The following is a 20,230-nucleotide window of genomic DNA, read 5'->3' on the forward strand; positions in this document are numbered from 1 at the left end:
CAAATTGGAAGGTATAGAGACAGCAGCGTAGTCTGGGACAAAGCATTATTTAATCCTATGTGATTGCCATCGCCCTATCCTCTCCTAATGCACTCGGAGCAGATTCTGCTCATGGTTTGCATCTTCCTCATAACTGACTTGATGTCTAGTTAAAACAGATATGTCTTACAACAACATTTTAGCGTGATTTGCAACAAAAGGTCCATGGGCCACATTGCTCACCTGAGTCACCATGTTGTTCAGCTGTTGCGATTTATAAAAGATTTCTTTTTTCAATCCATGAACACTTTTGACCCGATATTGCGGTCCCAACCCAGCCCCAAAGCGTCATGACATGACCTAGATTGAATTCACATAAAATGGAAATGCCGCAATACCAATTTGATTAACATGAATGTTCTGCTCTGAAGAAGTTAAAGGTCACAGATCATAATATCAAAAGAAAGGGCTTGCCATAAAAAATCTATATAAGATATGAAAGTTCTTCGTTAAGTAGTTCGGGAGATATTTAATAAGTTAGGTTTTCTTAAAAGTAGGCCAAATTCCAAGGTCAAGGTCACAAGGTTAAACATTTTGTGCTTTAAAAAAAATCTTTTCACAAGGAATTTACACATGAAATATGATAGCTTTATCATTCACTATCCAAACGTTATGAGCAATGTTAAAGTTTCGGACAGGACAAAAACAATATACCTCCCGACTATAGTTGCAGGGGCATAAAATCTTGAATCCAATGATTTGGGAACATTTGCATTTCGATATAATTTAGTGTGGCCCTGCTACTCTTCAAAAGATTTTGTTTTAACTAAATTCCCGTATACTCCCATATAAAACGTTGATCCCCTATTGTGGCCCCTCCCTACCCCCGAGCCCTTGATGTGAACAAACTGACAGTTGAACTATCTGTAGATGCTCGCATATCAATATGGCTAATCATGGTCCTGTTGTTGTTGAGACGAAGCTTTTTATAGATGTTTCCCCATAAATTCTTATGTAAAACTTTGATCCGAACATACCCTTGGGAATTATGATCTGAATAAATTTGAATCTGCACTACCTAGGGATGCTTGCTAATGACAGCAGTTCTATTCACTGCTGTTCTTAGGAAGATTTTTCCCTATATATATATTCCCGTGTAAAACTTTGATCCCCTTTTGTGACTTCACCCTACTTCCGTGGGTCACAATTTGAACAAACTTGAAACGGGGATGCATGCATATAATACCATGATTGATCATGGCCCTGTTGTTCTTGAGAAGGTTTTCAGAGATATTTTTCTCTTCATAGGATTCCCGATTGTGGTCCTATCAGCCGGGTGTCATGATTTGAACAAACTTGAATCTACAAAACTAATGTACGTTATGTTAGGAAGCTTTTTTGTAAATTTCAACTTTGCTGGCCCAACAGTTCTGGAGATTTTTTTTTCTAATGACCTCACCCTATCTTTTCCTTTTTAAAAATTATTTCCCCTTCGAAGGAAGCAAGGTCCATAATTTGAATTTTTTTTTAAATCCCCTTTACCAAAGGATGATTTGTGCCAAGTTTGATTGAAATTGACCCGGTGGTTCTTGAAATAAATAATCTTAAAAGATGCAACAAAATTGTACTAATTCTTAATTATCTCACTTCAAAAAGGATGTGGTCCTTAGTTTGAACAACCTTGAAATTGAAAACATTCAAATTAAGCTTTTTCAAATGCAGTTTAAAAGAAAGTGACCTGAAGGGAAAAAATTAAAACCCTGCTAGACTCGAACCCACGATCTATAGATCAGTAGTTGACACGTTTATCTACTGAGCTATTCAGCTAGGCATAATCAAGTATTGCTAATATTTATACGGAAGTCAGCAATTATAACGATGTGTTGTTCATCCTTAAAATCACTGCCACGAATAAACAAGAACCGAAAAAGTCAAGGTTGTGTCTACTCCCACTTTTGATTGTTGTGTGTAGAGTGTAAAACTTGCAAATCAATTGATAAATTGCACGTGTGTGGCTCTCAAGAAGATCTAATAATATATGCTTTATTTCAATGTTCAATATTAAGCAATGCATCACCAATATTTCAATGATTCAAATTAGATCGTGATGCATGTCCATAAAACCTAATCTTCTTCAGAAAACTTCAGCACATTTATTTTTGAAGTGTTCGTTACTAAATGACGTTGGAGGATACAAAAGAAATTATAGTTTTCTCACAATGATTGTTGTCATGTAGGTTATGTCAACAAGAAAGACCATTTCGTCTTGCCTTTCTTCATCCGTGTTATTTTCTTTCTATTATGTGCGTTGATTATACAGGTTTTAAAGAAATCTAAAAACTGGCAAGTATATCACCTAATTCAAAGCTTGAACTCGTAATCTTGGGTCTGTGTGAATTTGTTACTAGATCGAATCTAGTCTGCTCGATTCAATCTTCAAAATTACCTATTATCACACGACATCCTATATTTATCTATCTTTAAATTGATTGTTACGCACATTATATATGCAATTTCTTTAGCACACCAACGACTTCGGGCATTGGAGGGAAATAGTAATACGTCATAATTTGATTGTCCCACGAGCAACCCAAACCCTGAAAATAATAACGGAACATTTCCATTCGGAAATGAGTGTACTAGATACACGTGTATTTTTAAGCAACAACACCGCTGAAACCGATGATATCCTCAATATTCACCCTAGTTACAAATTCAGAGCAACATCTTATGCAACATGTTACAAAGAATTCCTTAAGTGTCAGAGAGGAGGGGGGTCAAATATCTAAGTAGTCACCAGGCTTTCAGCAACGCTCGGTTTTCAAATACCATGACCTTAGTATATATATACTTATGACGGATCAAAGTGTTCAGTCTTTGATCTTCTCTTTAATAGCTATATACAGGTAATTGTACACCCAATAATGAAATTATATTATGTGCCCGACTCGTATTGGTAAAAAGAACGTCTTTGAGGGGAAATTATAGATAAAAATACGTAAAATAAGCTAGCGACAAAAGTGTTCTTGATATTTTAAATACTTTTAAAATATACTCTCCTCAGTTACAGAGTTTTCTTGCACTGTTGACGCTGAGGAGCTGGATAAAAACTAGATAAACGATTGCTCCAGTAATGACTTTTCTTTGTGATTCTGTCAACGTCTCAAAGGTTTTACAAGATCTTGTAAAACGGCAAAAAATGCTCAAATGAAATATGACTTCAGTTGCAAAAATATGCGTATATAAACCAATAATAAGCAAAGGCAGTATATAATGTTTTATCGTCGGAAACAGTTGACGTAGTTTACTAATTCATCTATTATTTATTTATTATTATATGTACATGTATATGACGTAGTTGATCAGTTTATTGCTGTTTATCTTTTATATGACAGTAGTATTACGATATGTACTTCAATGATAATGTCTCATAAGTCAATATGGCTGGATACCAATGCTTTTAATATTGGAACATTGTTTTATATAAATATGAATTGTATGTTGGTATTGTATTGGTAATGTGACACTTGAATAAAATATTTCTGATATCTACTAGTACGTAAAACTAGAACTGTCCGGAATCAAATACCTCTCGTGGGTTTTCAGAAAAGAATGGTACCAAGTCAATAAGCTCTGGAGTGTGTTGCCAAAGTTGACACTAACAAACAAAATTTGATTAAAATGCTCACCTAATCTATGCGATTCATAATGTTGATATCAAAAAAGAAAATAAGTAGAAAAGTTATGTATTGTTCCCTATACGAGTCACCTCTACAAAGAATTGTGAATTCTTAAGTTGCTTTCATTTCTCCCGACAAAAAGTTTTCCACACACGGAGAGACAGATTGACATGTGCTAATTCCAATATAACCCTATAATTTCGTACGAGAGTACATTTGATGGGGGGGGGGGGGGGGCAAAATAACTAAGTCAGCAGTGTCGAAAATACGCATTTAAAATGAAGAATAATTGTCCAATCATGATGAAAATATCAGGCGCGCTTCTTTATTTGGTGAGAAAAGAGTGACAATTTTTCAGAAAAATCTGTTGAATAATGTCCGGACAAAATCATGTCTACAGACAGACGGATGGACAGACGGACATGCTGATTCTAATGTACAAGTTAACACCCCCCCCCTAAACTTCGTTTGCGGGTGTGTGTGTGTGTGTGTGTGTGTGTGTGTGTGTGTGTGTGTGTGTGTGTGTGTGTGTGTGTGTGATCACTGTGGTACCTTTAAGCTCAAGGTCAAGGACAGAGATTGTAAAAGGTGAGATGACGACAACAAATAGAAGAATGATTAAACGTTGAATACCTTTAACCTGATTACGAGATGTCATGAATATATTTTCGGGGGGGGGGGGGGGGGATAGGTGTCATATATAATTAGTAAACAAAATTGTAGACGTAAAAATGAATAGCAATTGAACATGATTTCACAAAAATAAATCTACGCCCAAAATAATCCAGATTTACGGTGACCAATGTGTTAAACTACGGAGAGACAGTTAAAATTAGGTTTTCTATGAAACTCGTATAAAGATACTGAATAGTAAAACAAACAAGGTACTAAGTATTTATGAGCATGCCTCTCAACTGATTTGATACGCGAGAACATGCTCTCCGTATGATCAATTTTTAAACCGAGACAAGCTATCGACAAACAAGTTGATGTTACAGTGTTTTAATAGTCGTTTAGAGTCAGCATTTCTCAAATTCTATGGTCGTTATAATGATCTAATTTGCTAATACAAGCTATCACGGGTCGAATGTTGTCTGACGTGCTTCATACTAATTGTTCTTTACATTCTGATTTTGATTACGTATTACTCCGTTTACTTGATCAAGATATAGGGCTCGCGGTGGATATAACCAGTTAACAGAGGATGCGTACTCATCCTAGGCATCTGGTCCCGCCCCTGGTATGTTCAGGGGTCCGTGTTTGCCCTTTTCTTAATTTTGTATTCTTTATGGGATTTATGAGATTGTTCACCGTTTGTTGTCTTCACTTGTTCATTGTAAAATATTCCTCGAACAAGTTTTCACAAAAATAATGATAAACGATAAACTATAAATCATTAACTATCTGTACATTCGCGTTTCAGAGAAATATTGTGACTCAAATGAGTATACATTAGTTTTCATGCTTTTAGTAGGAGTGATGAATTCGGTATTTGTCTCGTTTGACTAATTACATGTGCAAGTCTGTCTTGTCGAGACAATAACCTTCTGCCATACCCCCCCCCCCTCCCCCGTTGGTTCTTTATAGTCATTGCCGCTTTATGAAGTTTTAATAAGAATGGAACTCTTGGGTGTATTGTGCCTTGGAACAGCCGTTCTGAGACTGAGACACCAGTACAATGTAGTTCTAATTAGCGCGTCATGAATATTTGAATGTGTACCATGCTGTAATTATAGCAATGTATTTTTCCAAAAAAATGAATAAATAAATAAATAAATCATCCAACGCTTACAATTGCATCATTTCAATTAGAAAAGGATATTTTTTAATGTGTACATTTCTAAAGTTACCGCGCGCTCCAGATTAGTAGACTTCATTGACAACTTAAAATTGACAAAATTTAACTGGTTATGCACAGATGACAGCATGTGTTGTGTGGAAAACTGAAGTCACCAATATACATGCTCTTCTATCAATGATGATCGACTGACGAAAGAATTTTTACGTCGATGCAATCAGTGTCAGAAAAGCAAATGGGATGTGTGACGTAGTTTTAGATCGGAAGGTGTAACTTGGCTTTAGATCGGAAGTATTGATTCTGAATGTTTAACTTGGTTTTAGATCGGAAGGACTGATTCTGAATATGCAGTGATGCAAACGTGTTTGTGATAAATTACCTTTAGATCTGTGGGAGGTCACATTTAAAAAGCATCTGCATTTCCATAATATTACATCTAATCTGGCTTACGATTTGTACACGCATGGTATTTTGTGAGGCGTTATAGGTTGTAAAATCTTCCTTTATATTACATATTAGTTTTGAACTTTTTCTTACGAGACACCATTTTTATTTGAAGGTATGTTGCCACACATTGGCCGTGCTGGAGATGTGGAGTTGGTTTACTTGGCTGTCACTAGGTGTTGTGTGTGTGAGTGTATGTTTTATATATTAAACACGTCATACACTCATTCAAGCTGGTGAAAATGAAATCCCCATGGTATGTATAGCAGAGGAAGCTCCACGGACTTTAAATGATCATTTTAGGAAACCTAGCGGCTGGAAAATTTTATATAATTCTAAATCCCGACCAGCATGGCTCATTTCCATTTCAAGTAGGTAGTTTTTAAAGCACTAAAGGCAAATATTGGTTGAATTTGGTTCCCCGTTTTTATTGTTTGAAAAGGCATTAGTTCTCTGTGTGAACTGGTCATCGCTTGTTTTCATGACCTACCGAACAATCTTTTCAAAGTTTTAAATGTCTAAGCAAGTGGATCGGACATAAAAAAAAAAACTGAAAAGAAAACCAGTAATAAACAGTTATTTTCTGCTGTCTGATTCATCTAGAATCTTAACAAGAAGTTTATGCCCACAACAATAACGTTCAAACCCTTACCTAATTATACAAAACACTCAAATGACCAATGACACGGACAATTTTAAATTGTCACAGTGAACTTGATGACATAGTGGAAAGAGTTCGCATTCTTGATAAAGTCATCGAGGCCATCACGACCGTCAACTCACTTCATCTCAATGTAATCAATGAAACATAGCTAAGAAGTGTAACTATAGAATGATATAAGAGGTGACATTCCAGTCTCTCCATACAGATGTTGGCATAGGATGCACGGTGCCATTTTAGTTCCCATAGCCGTGCCACTGATTTGCAGGTAGTGTTCACCGTTGAACGTGAAGTTATCAAACTTGAGGGCATGATCAAGAAGCTGAATGAGTGATTCAGTTGAAGGACATTGAATGACCCTATCATTCCAAACCTATCTACAAGACTCAATACCCTCATGTATTACAGCCATGTTTTTCGGGTGTGACGGTAAATCCCCTACATGTTGACGTAGATGTAAATCAATGATGTATAATGGCACTGACTATTGGACGATATGGCATGTGCTTTTTTTATTTTTTTTTATTTTACGTCCCGTCGAGAATTTTCCACTCATATTGAGACGTCTTCAGTAGTAGGTTTGGTACTACAAATCTAGACCTATGCTTAGCGCTTACGGCCGTATCAGTGATGGTTCTTCAACGTGCCAACGTCTGCCGCGACACAAGACCTCCGTTTTTAAGGTCATATTCGAAAGACCTGTGATTCTCACTTCTAAATGCCGAGACAATCATTACCTATGTTTACGTCTTAAGTTTGACACGGCCATGACACGAGCGGGGTTCGAACCCACGACCTCCCGGTTACGAAGCGAACACTCTACCAGTGAGCTATGTTAGACAGTGTGTGTGTGTGTGTGTGTGTAATATATATATATATATATAACTAACTATCAATGACCAACGAACACGAACAATATGAAATTGTCAAATGTACGGGACGACCTGTCTTCTCTTCTGGACGACAGAACAATAGAAATGACCATAAACTAGATAAATAAAATAAAAATGCAAACTAGCACTAAAACTAAACTACAAAAGCTGAGAACAAACAAAACGTTTACATCAATTACAACATGTAGATGTTATGTTTGTTCTCAGCTTTTGCATTTTAGTTTTAATGCTAATTTGCAATTTTTATTTTATTTATTTAGTCGTCATTTCTATGTAAATCATATAAATATTCTATCGTCCTTAGTGCTAGTTATATCCTTATTTATTAGACCTTTGTATGATGAGTGTTGTTGGTTTTTAGTTCTCTCTCTCTCTCTCTCTCTCTCTCTCTCTCTCTCTCTCTCTCTCTCTCTCTCCAGCTCTCTCTCTCTGTGTGTTGTAAATCCTTGCATCTTTTAAATTGTGGATCTTTTCAATAGAAAAACTTTTATTGTTATCCTATGACTTGATGCAGTGCTGTTGCTTCCATTGTAATGCACTCATGACCCACCATTCCATTAGTGAATCTACTGCGTGATGAAATTGCAAATCAAAATAAGCACAACAAGTACATTTTTCTGTCTTCGTTTTATAAGGTAGAGTGTATTTAAGCATCGTTTTAGCATGTCCTTACACATACATTATTCACTGAACTGTAACAAAAACGTCGTGATGTCTTGTAAGCGCTTTCAAGATTTTCAGAAGGAACCCGACCTGTGTATCTTGCTCAGACTGAAACACAGTTCTATAGTGCATCCATTCCGAACTTGTTGGCGATATCATAACGAAATTCACACTAGTACCAGGGCCGTAACTGCCGATGAGGCAGACGAGGCAACTGCCTCGTCTGATTTTTTGGCAAAAAAGAAAATAAAATTATATAAATGTTATATTATAGGATATATGTTTAAAATGAAGACAAGCACCTTTGTCTTTGACACCATATTACGATTCTTTACATAGTACAAATGAAACACAAACATGATAAATTGGGATTTAAAAAGTGTCATTTTCAGTCGTAAAGTCAATCGGCGGCCCCCAATCCCCTGCCTCCCCTGATTTAGAACCCTACTTACGGCCCTGAGTACCACCACACAATATCTTAATCGTGTAAATAGACATTATACGCAGAATAAATGAAATGTTATTCAATCCGGTATATCCAAGGCCTTCTCTGGCTTTTTAAACATTAGAACAAACAAAGCAACCGGCCTTGTTATAAAAAGAACGTGAGATTTTAATCATGGTAGAAAAAAGACACTAGCACAATAGGTGCTTGGGGATAATAGTAAAATAAGCTGTAAAACGAGCAGTAAATGTAAATTCATGTTGGCCAATACGTTCCAATTTCTGCTAGGTCGGTAGAGTATCGTGTAGAAGACTTCCACACTTCATAACATAAAGGAATGTGCTACTGGGATTAAGATCAAAGATTAACACAAATCATAATTAACTATCGATAATCAAAGCAACAGAAAACAAGGGGTCGATTTGCTTGTATCGAAAATCAGTCAATCAAGTAAGGAATTATCGGGTCTATCAAAATAAACGGCGGCCATAATCTGACTTGCTACATGTAAATTCTACAAGTGTTCAAAGCAACATAGTTTGAGTTGCAAACAGTGCTCATGCAATTAAGTTATTGATTCTTGGTAATCTACAAGGCATACAGTGGTAAATTTTACTGATTTCTTATGTAATTTTGAATGTGGAAATGTTATAAATAGTTGATTTTGAATTATTTTTTTCAAACGCATTCGTTCTGATCAAATAAAAATTTATAAAAGATGGGTGAAAAAGAAAATAGTTTATGCATGTGTATGAGGGGAGAGGACTAAGTGGGAAAAGGGGGAAATTACCTACGTCAGGTGCGACTATAAACAAATGCAAGACGCATCAATCAACAGGAAAAAAATACAAAATATTAACAAGTTTTAAGGTAGGTATATGGAAATTAATTAATGTGTACACAAGAGAACAAATATTCTGCTGTCTATTGTAAACACCTTGTCATCTTATGGGCTATCCTAATTTGTTATTTTACATACGCATTGAAAACAGCTTTATTGTTTATTGTCCAGACTTCAAAGAGTTTCTCCCAGAGAAACACCCTATACCAGTGAATGTTGCAAGCTTTAGTCCGAGGGAAATAGTGACATGCCTGGATAACCCCAGGTCTGCTTTTTGACATCTAATTACTTATACTTATGCTATAGCGTGCCTAGCATCCAAATAGGACTCTGTGTCGCGAGTAACCTCAATAGTAGTCCACGGTTCATGCAAACGGTGCGTGCCAATTAAAGTTCATCTAGTAATCATCATTAAAGGGAACAACAACTTAATCTTGTTAATAAAGCATCTGCTTACCTCCTCCATTTTTATAACACAGGTAGGGAAAGCGCCAGACATTTCCTAGACCCACGGAGAATCCTATACACGCCAGAAGAAAGTCAATTTTATTGGTCCATGTTTCTCTCTTCTTGATGTCTGTATCGTGCTCTTCGCGAATTTCCAACTCAACATTATTCGCCTCACTTTTCTTTCCCATGGTGAGGAAACTTGAGGGGGGACACAACTAGTTGAGTAAAGTTTCACGTTTCTTCAACCGGTACCCATAAACAAAATTCCAAGAGAAGCAGTAAACAACGAGCTTCGTATGTGTACAAGTATATTTAATACGCACGGTTTGATAAGAAAATCACCCAACCTTGCAACAGTTTTCAAGGGCTCTTTGGAAAGGTCGGCAATACAAAAGTTCATTAAAACACGATATCCATTGATACTTTTCCGTAGGAAAAAAAAAAGCTAAAACCGGTATACAAAGAATTGACAGGGAGGGGCCTATATGAGATCAATAGACCTACTATGGGTGACTTTACTTAAAAGCTCACCTGCGAAGAGACAGGTATACAGACAAGCCGACTTTCACTACATCTCTCGATATTTATGTCTATATATATATATATATATGAAATAGTGACTCATACAAAATAAGGTTTTAACATTTCGTTGATTTTATATCCGTTTCATTTTTCACCTTTGCAGATTTACTGACAACAGATGTGTGTGTGTGTACCTGTGACGTTGCGCTAGTGTGTAAATTGTCAATTCAAGTTTGAAGGAAAATTTCCATTACGTGTATAAATATTGTATATAAATGCGTCCTTGCAATCGCTTTATTGAGAGCTTCTGTCGGAGTTTAAAAGAGTGCAAGTTTTTCATATATACAATATATGTGCAAGGTAAAAGCGTCGATTCAGTCATTTAAATCACGGGACAATCATCGATGACCGCTGTTTTTGTAAAATATTTTACCAGGAAATTATTTGTTATACCCGACCCAGAAAAAATTGGGCATGGAAAGCATAATACGGCTAATTAAACACTCTAACAAGAGGCCCATGGGCCACATCGCTCACCTGAGTCATATTTAAAGATTTTCCCTATATATTCGCATGTAAAACTTTGATCTTTATTGTGGCGCCAACCTACCCCCGGGAGCCATGATTTTTAGAAACTTGAATCTGCACTATGACAGAAAGCTTTCATGTAAATGTAAACTTCTCTGGCCCAATAGTTCTTGAGAAGAAGATTTCAAAAGACTTTCCCTATATATTTGTATGTAAAACTTTGATCCCCTATTGTGGTCCCATCCTAACAAACTTGAATCTACACTGTCAGAAAGCTTCCATGTAAATTTGTACTTTTCTGGCCCAGTGGTTCTTGCGAAGATTTTCCCTATAAACATGTATTTGTATGTAAACTTTGATCCCCTATTCTGGCCCCATCCTACCCCCGAAGGCCATTATTTTAACAAACTTGAATTTGCACAATGTCAGGAAGCTTTCACGTAAATTTGTACTTTCCTGGCCCAGTGGTTCTTGAGAAGAAGATTTTAAAAGATTTTCCCTATATATTTGCATTTAAAACTTTGATTCCCTATTGTGGCCCCATCCAATCTGCGGGACCATGATTTTTTAACTAACTTAAATCTACACTATGTCAGAAAACTTTCATATAAATTTCAGCTCTTCTGGTTCAGTGGTTCTTGAGAAGAAGATTTTTAAATGACCCCACCCTATTTTTACATTTTTGTGATTATCTCCCCTTTGAACAAACTTGAATCCCCTTCACCCATGGATGTTTGTTTTTTGTTTTTTTTTGTTTTTTTTTTTTTGTTTTTTTATTTTTATTATTTTTTTTTTTTTGGCCAAGTTTGGTTGAAATTGGTCCAGTGGTTCTGGAGACGAAGTCGAAAATGTAAAAAGTTTACAGACAGGCAGACAGACGACGGACAACTGGCGATCACAAAAGCTCACTTAAGCTTTCAGCTCAGGTGAGTTAAAACTAGATCTCCTAGTATGCCTGTGATGATTGTAAATCCTATTCTGCACTTATATTAATTATGAATGTTTTATCTGAATTGTTCTAAATGCCATCAAAGCTTATTTTGTGTCTTTTAATACCTTACATGTACATACATGTACATGTAAAGACAGTGTTCCATGGTTTTATACACAATGATTACGAGTATTTTATTACCATCATGTTATTCATTGTATGTACTTAGAGCATGTGCATCTATTTATTGTTTAGTTGGAACTTTGCAGCTATTGGTCAGTTATTCAAACATGTATATTTGTAGAGCAGGTATTCAGTTCGAGCACGCTTTTCCTCACTCTAAGGCTTTTCATTGCCGCATTTCAACCCACCCTCCCACCGTAGTACATTATGATGCAATAATGTTATTTGTATTATACATCCTGCATTGTATCACATAATGCATGAATCTTTATGAACTGAAGCGCTTTAATAATGTAACATTATGTGAATTTGTTTACAATAGTTGCATTAAAAATATTAATTTGTTTTCATTGTAGAGTGGAAGTTTTGGAAAAGTTGATTGATGTAAACATGAGTTATGTAATCAGATAAAGAATCAAAGTACTGAAAGTACTGATGGGAGTTGATTTTATGTAGATCACTAGATGCTTCTGGGATTAAGAATTTTTCTTCTTCTAATTATGCATGATTCATGTTGTGTCTCTATAACAAACAAACAAAATTTTAAAAAAATAAAACAAACGCAATTATCCATATCTACATACATGTACATGTACATATTGCCGGTGAAGGGCCTAGGCTTATGGCTTTCAGCAGGGAGGTAGATATCTTAATCGTGCCACTCCTGCTGTGACACGAGGCCTCGGTTTTTGCGGTCTCATCCGAAGGATCACTCCATTTAGTCGCCTTTTACGACAAGCAAGGGGTACTGAGAACCTATTCTAACTCGGACCCCCACGGGACCAAATTTAAAGATAAAAGATAAAGTTCTCTGTTTAATTGGTGAGAATGGGTCAATTTTGAATGTCCGATGCGTATTCTCGAAATAATCACTTCGTCCTGGCGTTTTATTACGATGTTACACGGTTTGCTTATTTTGTAATGAATAGAATAAAGTTTACTTGTGCAAGGAAAACCCCAAAAGATTTGCCATAGGGAATTTACATATAGTTTTGTGAAATATTCTAAATCAGTGATGGGAATTTTAAAGTGTGCAATATCATCTTGAAGTGCATTTTTTTTTGCCGATCATGTGTATTAAAAAAAAACCCTGAATTTCTATAGTGTGTAGTTTGATTTTCAAACTTTTTATGACAGGTTTTCTTGAAAATACACAACAAAATATCTGGGTGGTTTTTTTTTTTTTTTTTTTTAATCAATATTTGATATGATTTACAACTGAAAGTTTGGAAACGTCTGAATTGCATGACTGGTTGCTTGCACACTAAAATAATCAAAATGAATTTACTGTCGACCTCATAAACACATTTCTTGGTTTTATCACCAAGATGGAAAATGAAGACAGCTTCTCCAACATTGAATATAATGATGCACGATATTTTTGGTTCGCTTCAATTTGTATTTTTAACACTACTATCATCGCCGATCTATTGATTTCCCGACACGTGTGTACATGTAACTGTTATAGAATACACAGAAACCGAAACTTCAAAGACACCGACTTTTCTATGTCCACGCTAAAGCGTGAACTTGCAATCCGCGAGGCCCCGTGTTTTTGACCTGTACTGTAATATGATCGATGATATTCTGTCTGCGTGTAGGAATTTTTGATTGTGTGAAATATCGCTGTTGACATTAGATTGTATTTCTAGTGATATTTTGATTGTTTCTCATTTTACATTCTCAATTGACCGACGGTAGAAAAGTAAATTTTACAGAAATTATGCATTACATGTCATACGTACAAACGTTTTACGACCTATTTGGTGCTAGCGCTGCAAATTACATCTGTTTGTAAAGACGTCCACACCACCTTGAGCCGAGTGGCTGCATAGAGGAGTTGATAAAATCAACTCCCAAAAATTGGCTACTAGTAGCCAGCTACTAAAAGTAAGCTACTCGTAGCCAGCGACTACAAGATATAAAAGTTATAATTACTGATAGCCAGCTACCAAATAAAGGCTACTGAATTTGAAAATTATTTTCTTTCAGGATTATTTCTAAAGATGGCGAGGAGTTGTATGAAATTCCAAACTTCATGCTCAATTTTCCCCCAATTACATAACGTTGCAATGCAAAATACGAATAAACTTTTCTAGCTGCAGAACTGTAGCTCTCTGAAAAAATATTTTGACATAACAGAGAGCTACAGAGCCACCCCTTATAAAAACCTTCGATTTACGGCGCACAAAAAGCTGCGCACGGTTGAGGCCTTATATCGTTGTATTCTTGAGTTGCTGTCTCATAAATTTCATATCAAAAAATTCTTAACATATTTTCCTACTATACTTGTGACTAAACATATCTTCAAATATTCATTAAAGCCCCATACGACCTGAAAACTCCCAGCTTCAAATGATTTCGTTTGTAGCATCCCCCCCCCCCCTAATTTTAGTAACTAAATTATATATCATAAGATCAATTGTGGTTAATGGTCACCATTAAAATTATCCTTTTGCCTGTTATTTTTAAATTTATCTCTGACGCTCTATCTTTCTATAAATAACTCTAAAGAATTCCAAACGTAATTTTAGAAGAGCGTGCTAGCCAGTCAAAATAGCCCACGTATTCTGCGCGGTATCAGTACATAGCACTTCGTGGTATAAAGCGAAAAATCGAGCTGTAGATCCATGTTTTGTTGCAGTTTTCGGCGATAAGAGGCAATGAATGCAGTCATGTAATACATGGTTTTTAAGTTGAATGATTGTACAATACAACGGTAGTAAATACATTTGTATTGCATATTCCCTGGAAGCTCAAAAGGCCGACATTCTCAGGGGGTGCCATTCTGTGTCACTTGAAGCTAGGTACCTTGTGTTGTTATTGGTATACAGAGGTCGTAAGTGTTTTACAGAAACAAGTGCCTGTGCTAGATAGGGCTAATATTGACTATAAATCAAATTATTTTTTTTCATTACAATATGCAAGAAAATTGCCAGAAATTTTACTGAACTTCCATTTTTGTTACACATAAGAATCTTAAGAGCATCAGACAGACAGATAGCGTGGGTTTTTTTTTTTCTGAAGGGAAGGGGGGGGGGGGTAACATAGCAGAGGATAACTCGCGATCGTCTAAAATTCTTGACTATCAAACGAAAATAAAAAAGAACCCAAAAAATCCATAACAGATGTTCTCTATTCCAAACTTCAACACCATACATGTAAAGAAGGGGGCGGATCGTCCTACCATGCAATGTAAGGGGAGGGGGATTGTCAGCCAGTATATCATAATTTGCAAGGGATGATAATTTACTATATATGCATTTAAATATAACGGAAAATCAACATTAGTGTCCCGTCTCTGATTTAAAGCCCCTGAGAGTAAAGGATATGGAATGGGATGGTGGTAAAACGGCTTTCTTTTAGATCCAGTGGTACAGTATGTATCAATACCTCACCAGAGCTCACAGAAAGTAGAGCTGACTTCATAATGACTTATGAAGGTGGTCGATGGGGAAATAACATATTCTGGTGATATTACTGGTTCTACAGGTATATGTTTTGTAGACAGTGGAGGAGTGGTGGTATGTACACAACATCTGTACACGTACACTATCCACACTTCACGCGTCTGTGCATTATGCAAGCACTAGTGTTTGCACAGCTTTATAAGACACATGAAAGACTGCATGGAAGATAATGACAGGGATGTCACTAAGGATGAACAAGCTCCACTTTTAATTTGGTGTCTTTGTGCATCAAATAAAGTATTTCTCATCTCCCACAAAATCTTTAAAGAAGAACACTTTAACAAGAGATGGGAGATGTCTCTCATTATTCATGGAAATAATTGTCATTAACACTGTATTCTTTTAGCCCCTTAACTGGCCCTGTGAAATGCAGAACCACACGACCTCTATCCTTGCCCTTGGTGACTAGGTACACAGCCTCTTGAATAGCAGTTGACCTTTGCTGTTCACTACAACAGCCTTTTTCAAGACCACCAAATCTTTTAACACAACTTTCAAGAAATACAATAAAATGGGAAAGTCTAACAAATTGAAACACACAAGAGTCAATGTACTATAATCATGATTTTATGCTTGTTTATAAGGAACTCCTTTAGAGAAATTAAAAATATTTTTAATTTTTATGATCAAGATTCCTTATAGCCAATATTCTTTCAAGCTAAACAAAGTCATTATGATGTGCATTGAAGATAGTTATTCTTAAAGGTGCATTAACTGTCATTTTGATACCAAAAAATTAATGAAATGAAATTTGCTCCATATCATATATGTATATATCAGTAATAACACCAGTATTTAATTATTTCAAACACCTTTTAACCTCAAAACAGGCACATGAATGTGTATGAATATCACATGAATTTTGGTAATTAAATAATTATTGTCTTGCAAGACAATAATTCTTCCTTATGTATTTCTGTACACTAAAAGTGGCAATCTATGGTCGTTTTATTAGGTTTCTCTTGTTTTTGTACAAAATAAATGTTTTTATTAGGCATTAATATATATTCCTATGTCAATGAGAGATTTTTAATAAAAAGGTTGTCATCACTTTCACAGCTAATGCCCCTTTGACAAACTACATAGCATATATAATAATTTTATAGTCGGTTAAAAAGCTCTACAGAGCTTGTGTTTGACATGTTGAATGTATATAGTGCCGACTTTAAATAAAATTTACTTTACTTTACTTTATTAACTTGCTGTTAATGACTATGTAACTCTTAAATTAGGTTAAGGGAATTTGATACCACAGTGCAGAATATTATATTGTAAAATGTACAAATGTTAGCGAGCGCAGCGAGCCAGCGCAGAGCTCTAATGACTAGAGCCCGGGAAATAACCCGAGCTAAATCTCAACCTCTAACCATAAAAAAAATCTTTGAAGTATTACAAACCTTTCTTATTTGAAAGAAAAGGATGACAATCATATTCTTCCCCCTTTCTTTTTAAAATATTGTCTAAAGAAATGTAAACAGTCACGTCACAACTACCAGGCTACGTCACAAAACGCTCGTTGCATTTCCCGCTAAACTGGTTCCTACATTGGCGAGAAGAGCAAGACAGTAATCCTACGTATTGACAGTGAACCAGATCAGTTTTCCTTGTTTTCAATATAATTTTTTTGAAAATGTATTCAGATATGCTGCGCTCGCCCCAACGGTCACATCGTAATCATATTATATTGTAAAATGTACAAATGTGCAGCCTTGAAATTTATTAAACAGAACAATATGATTTCACAAAGTGTATTAATCTGTAATTTACAGTATCACGTATACCATTCATAAATGTATTCTAACATAATGCATTTAGTAGAGGGCGAAGCACTCTCACGGCCCGAAGGGCCGTGAGAGCGGAGCTCTCCCTATAGGTAACACGTATATACATGTTTAAAAGGAGAATATAGGAAAATAATGAAAAATTAAACCATACCTATGGAACTTGAAAAGTTTGGTACCTAATGGCGTCGATTCGAATATTAGCGCGTGGACATGTATTCCTCCATTTTGAATCTCGTCTACCCTAGTTCACGTCGTTCTGAGATGTTACATAAAATCCGTAAAAGCATGTAAATCTTATTTTCTTAATCATATATAATCACTCCACGATTAACGCCATGTTTGTTGTTGTGGTTCAAACGCTATGTTTGTCCTGTTTTGGATATAGATACTAATGCCAAAACTATTTTGCTTCGCCCTCAAACACGGTAACGCCGTAAAACATATCACTACTATACTGTGTGCTGGATTATTTTTCAACGATTAATTCAATAAACCGCTCGAAGGGCCGTGGGAGCCGAGCTCTCCCTATGGGTAACACATATAGACATGTTTAAAAGGAAAATAATGAAAAACTATACCATACCTATGGAACTTGAAAATTTTGGTACTAATGGCGTCGATTCGAATATTAGCGCGTGGACATGTATTTCTCCATTTTGAATCTCGTTACATAAAATTCGTAAAAGCATGTAACTCTTATTTTCTTAATCATATATAATCACTCCACGATTAACGCCATGTTTGTTGTTGTGGTTCAAACGCCAATCGGAACTCCTCGAATGTCTCGCGCACTCGACATAGATCTCGGATGTAATACGGTGGCATCCATGAGTGAATTTGATGCATTGCCGAGTGCGCGAGACATTCGAGGAGTTCCGATTGGTTCAAACGCTATGTTTGTAAATTTGCTAAATAACGACGCTGAATATGACGTCACAATGTACTGTTTACATCAATTGCGTTATATTTCCCGCGTTCAATATATAGGCGGATCAAATATCCAAAATTAGGATGCTTTGATACAGTTCCGTCCTCGTGCTAACTTCGGATTGTTTTTGTTCTGTTTTGGATATAGATACTAATGCCAAAACTTGTTTGCTTCGCCCTCAAACACGGTCACGCCGTAAAACATACTATATGATTAAGAAAATAAGATTTACATGCTTTTACGAATTTTATGTAACATCTCAGAACGACGTGAACTAGGGTAGACGAGATTCAAAATGGAGAAATACCTACCTAATCTAAACAAAAAAAAAAGGAAATTCATATGATAATCCCTTGTAGCAATGGTATGTTCCAAAAGAGAAAATTAGAACAATTTTTATAATATTGTACATAATCCTAGTTGTAACACTGTTGTTGTGAGGATACATTAATTAAGATTAAATCACAAAACTAGAATTAATTAATGATTCTTCAGTAGTTAATAGCAAGTGGCATGGTTGGTTATCTTGTCGAAAGAGGCGGTCCTTCGGATGAGACCGCAAAAACCGAGGCCCCGTGTCACAGCAGGTGTGGCACGATAAAGATCCCTCCCTGCTCAATGGCCATAAGCCCCGAGCATAGGCCTAAATTTTGCAGCCCTTCACCGGCAGTGGTGACGTCTCCATACGAGTGAAATATTCTCGAGAGGGGCGTAAAACTGTATTCAATCTCAATCAATCAATCTTATAAAAAGGAAAATGGGATTGTCATTACAGATTTTAGACTTTCATAAATGAAATGTACACAAGTTCATACGACTAGAACTAATCTTTTTAAAATGATAGTCAAACTTCAGTATCTGATGGCATATGGGGTCTTGAAATCCACAGGCATCTGCATGATGTATGGACAGTAATACCCATCCACCCCTACCCCTCCATTCTGATTTGGGGAGGGGGGGGGGGCAAAATATATTTCTCCAAAAGATGTGGATTCTCTGTCTAACCAATCCCAATTTCGATTTATGTTACCGTTTGACTTCCTCACTTTTTGTAAGATTTAGAGATTGACCTTCTACCGGCTTTATTGAACAAATTACCGGTAGAAGGTCTATCTCTAAAGCTTACAAAAAGTGGGAAAGGATTACATAAATCGAAATTTGCATGGGATAGACAAGGAATCCATACATTTTGGAAAAGAAATTATCCCCGGAAAAAAAGTCAGAAAAGGAGGGGGTAGTAGTGGCCATACTTCAAGTGCCTGTGCAGTGTTGACTTCTTCAATATCATTCTCTGTTGAAGAACGTTATTCGCTTGCAGTGCATCATTCCTGACAGGTTTAAACTGATATTGTTGAACCACAAAATCGGGCAGTTCGTCAGAAAACAGAAATTAGTCCATATCCGTTAAATGCAGCGAGATATTTCGTTGAACAAAACACAGGGGCTCGGTTGTCAGATATTGAAGTTTTGTATTATTTATTCCCGAATAATAAATTGAAGTTTTGCATGATTTGTGTCCGAATAATAGATTATATAAATAAAATCCACCACCAAAATCCGCTTTTTTTCGAAGTTTTAAAAAAGGTGTATAATGTGTACATTAAAAAAAGTAAAGGGACGACACTCGCCATCTTGGATTTCTGGGGGGCCCTCGATTCACGGCTTAGTTTTTAACAATTTCTACTCTCTGCCTACCGGTTTCTGGCGAGACCTATGTTGGAAAAAGATCCAACGACTTCTCCCTATCGTCTGCTTATGTCTACATGCCGTATTAAAGATCCAGTGACCCGAAACATCCTCGATACCTGCCCCTACTTATCGAAAGCAACGGAAGTTTGCATCGAGTGACACGACGCCTACCGGAGCTCTCCATATAATCACTGGGGTGTTCCGAATGCATACGGTAAGTCCAGAGAAATCAACACCACAAAAACAGCAGATCTTAAGGTCGTACTCTACATCGTCATAATGGCTGACTTCCTTTAAAAACATGGATGAAAAAATCGATATCAGCAATATTTGTCTTTTCC

General features: G+C 36.2%; 1 protein-coding gene across 3 annotated transcripts in view; it reads right to left on the bottom strand.

The window, feature by feature from the left end:
* The window catches only part of LOC125681261 (sodium- and chloride-dependent taurine transporter-like), a 28,465-nt gene extending 18,014 nt beyond the window's left edge, over nucleotides 1–10,451 (bottom strand). The window contains exon 1 of one of the 3 annotated variants that reach the window (XM_048921277.2): nucleotides 9,862–10,451. In XM_048921277.2, the coding sequence (XP_048777234.2) occupies nucleotides 9,862–10,042 (181 nt within the window). In that variant the 5' untranslated portion in view covers nucleotides 10,043–10,451. The remainder of the gene's footprint in view (nucleotides 1–9,861) is intronic. The other 2 variants (XM_048921276.2, XM_048921279.2) reach the window with 2 other exon arrangements.
* Between the last annotated feature and the right edge of the window lie 9,779 nt (nucleotides 10,452–20,230).

This window comes from Ostrea edulis, chromosome 2, assembly GCF_947568905.1.
Source record: "Ostrea edulis chromosome 2, xbOstEdul1.1, whole genome shotgun sequence".
NCBI classification, from domain to species: Eukaryota; Metazoa; Mollusca; class Bivalvia; order Ostreida; family Ostreidae; genus Ostrea; species Ostrea edulis.